Below are 2706 nucleotides of genomic sequence, written 5' to 3'. Positions count from 1 at the left end.
AAATCAAATTAATTTCATCTCGAAGCACTTTGATTTTGGGGGAAGCACCACAATAATCAATTCCTATGACTGGACTCGTATCGATTGTTTAAAATACAATTCACATGTAGGTAAGACTATTTGTGGTTTTTTTTCTAATGTTTTTATTTTGTAATTAGCATTACTATGTTAACATCTTCCAGTAAAACGTACTCAAACCAAACCGCCCTTATTTATACACTTCCTACCATGTTTACAAACCATTTACATTGCTCATTGGATATGAAACTGGTTTTCCCTTCAATTTCCTCTATATAAATCGCAATTTCGATTCAAATGGGCATAGTTATTCGGTAGCATCCGAAGAATTAGCAACATCTCCAATATGAAGAAAATTGTAAGTATGAGCGCCACGAAATTGTTGGCTAAATTTCTAATTTTGTTTTGATCGTTCATTACGAATTTTCGCAATACAGGTTTGTCTCGTATTCATCGCATCGTGCGTGGTCGCGATTCCGGTTGACCCGAATAATGGTGTGAAAACCGAATCACCCTCCAAACCGGTACATCCCGCTCCTCCTCTACTTCCAAGCGACGAGCAAAAAACAACAACGGCAAAGTCTGTCCATAGGCGCGACACTCAGGCTGTACCATCACATGCAACCGCCGGCCAAGATGAGGTCAAAGAAGGATCTACTCAAAAACCTCATACCACCACTGTTGATTACGCCCCTCATGCAGTGAAGAGCACTCACAAGCGTGATACACAGAACAGCGAGGCTAAACCTGTCGCTACCGCTACCGCTAGCCATCCAGTTTCTCAAATCAGTAAGAGCGAGTCGAATCATGGATCCCATTCCATTGGTTCAATCAATGATCAGAAGTCGGTAAAGTCAGAACAAAAACGAGACACACAAAATGTTCCTATCCATCCAGCCGTTGGCTCCACCGGCATACTTCCAGCAGCTCAGGTGCCAAAGAACGAAGCTCATGAAACTCACACAACCCCTGTTTCCAATGGCCAAAAGGCAGTGAAACCTGCTCAGAAGCGTGACACTCAAAATGTTTCTACTCACCCAGCCGTTGCCAGTCCTGCCAGCCACTTACCCGGCCAGGCCACTAAGAACGGACCAGAGCAAGCATCCAAAACTTCTCCAGCAGTCAATGACCAACGGCCAGTGAAATCCGTCCACAAGCGCGACACCCACAGCGCCCCTGCCGTTGCTACCATTGCTAACCATCCATCTGCGCAAGCCACCAAAAATGGACCAGTTGAAGAAGCTCACAAAACTCCAGCAAGCGCTGATCAGAAAACACTCAAGACAACGCAGAAACGTGACACAGAAAAGTCTCCCGCCCACTCAGCGACTACCACACCTTCCAGTCACGCAGATGCTCAACTCTCCAAGAACGCTGCAGCTCAAGCACCGCTCTCCACTCCGGTAGTTAATGGCCAACAGCCAGTGAAATCCGTGCACCAGCGTGATACGCAAAATGTTGCTGCACACCCAGCTGTTGCTGCTCTTCCATCTGCTAAAGTTACCAAGAATGAACCTACCCAAGCTTCTCATGCCACTCCAGCATCCAATGGCCAAAAAGAAGTAAAACCGACACAAAAACGCGACACGCAAAACGTACCAACTCACCCGGCTACTTCCTCACCTTCAAGTAATCCAGCTGCTCAGGCCACCAAGAACGCTGCTGTACAGACGTCCTTGCCTATTCCCTTGGCAAATGCTCAACAGCCAGCGAAATCCGTACACAAGCGTGACACACAAAATGTTCCGGCAACAGCCGCTCCAGCCGCACAACTGTCTGCCAAAAAAGGACCAACCCAAGCACCAAAGACTACTCCGGAGAACAAAGCCACTCAAAAGCGTGATACTCAGAACGCTCCAGTTCATCCAGCCACCACAACTTCTCATCAAGCTTCTCAAGTGACAAAGGACGGATCAGCCCACAAATCTCACAGCGCTCCGGTTACCACTGATCCAAAGGCAGTGAAAACCGTCAACAAGCGTGATACGCACGGTGAATCTGCTCATCCAGCCACCCAAGCCAAAAGTGGACCAACTCAGGCGCCTAATTCCAACAAATCGGGGGCGGTTAAATCCAAGGTTAATGCAGTAAAGCAAGCCATCACTCCCAACAGTGCTAAAAAGCAGCCAACTACTGCGGCCCCCGCTAAAAAGCCCTAAGGCATGAACTGACGAATACTTGCATTGGCCAAGGAAACAATTAGCTCAAATATGAACAATAAAATATAAATTATTACAATCAAAGGAAATTTGTATTTTTCATATTATTGCTTTTTACATTTGAAAGAATCCATTCCTACATAATTCGATTTTTAAATAATTATTTTCTATTAAATAACCAGACAGGAATGCCCGATAGTGAAATTTGTTTAATCAAAACCTTTAGGTATAGTACTTGAATTCGGAATAAGAGCACTATTTTCATTCAATGAAGTGCACCATCCTGGAAATTTTCGTTCTGATCATGGATGAAGAATGTGTCATTACTCATTAGACTGAACCTGTCGATATTTTTACAGAAGTAATTTCCAATTCCAATGCCGGTCTAGAGATTTTTTGGTTTGGAAATTGTCTTGACTTTCCTGAGCATAAAAGTATCATCATGTTAGCCTCATGATATACGAATGCAAAAATAATAACTTGGCTTAGAAACCTCGCGGTCAATAACTGTGGAAGTGCTGAATGAACA

At 44.5% G+C, this 2706-nt stretch overlaps 1 protein-coding gene across 1 annotated transcript; it reads left to right on the top strand.

Moving 5' to 3' along the window:
• The first annotated feature begins 247 nt into the window (after nucleotides 1-247).
• LOC134215733 (uncharacterized) lies at nucleotides 248-2266 on the top strand. Its single transcript, XM_062694859.1, has 2 exons — nucleotides 248-376; nucleotides 456-2266. The coding sequence occupies exons 1-2, from the start codon at nucleotides 365-367 to the stop codon at nucleotides 2175-2177; spliced, it is 1734 nt and encodes a 577-aa protein (XP_062550843.1). The 5' UTR covers nucleotides 248-364; the 3' UTR covers nucleotides 2178-2266.
• The last annotated feature ends 440 nt before the right edge of the window (nucleotides 2267-2706 follow it).

The sequence above is a fragment of the Armigeres subalbatus genome, chromosome 2 (assembly GCF_024139115.2).
Source record: "Armigeres subalbatus isolate Guangzhou_Male chromosome 2, GZ_Asu_2, whole genome shotgun sequence".
Classification (NCBI taxonomy): Eukaryota; Metazoa; Arthropoda; class Insecta; order Diptera; family Culicidae; genus Armigeres; species Armigeres subalbatus.
The sequence above is the reverse complement of the archived record's forward strand: the minus strand, read 5'-3'. Positions and strand labels throughout refer to the sequence as shown.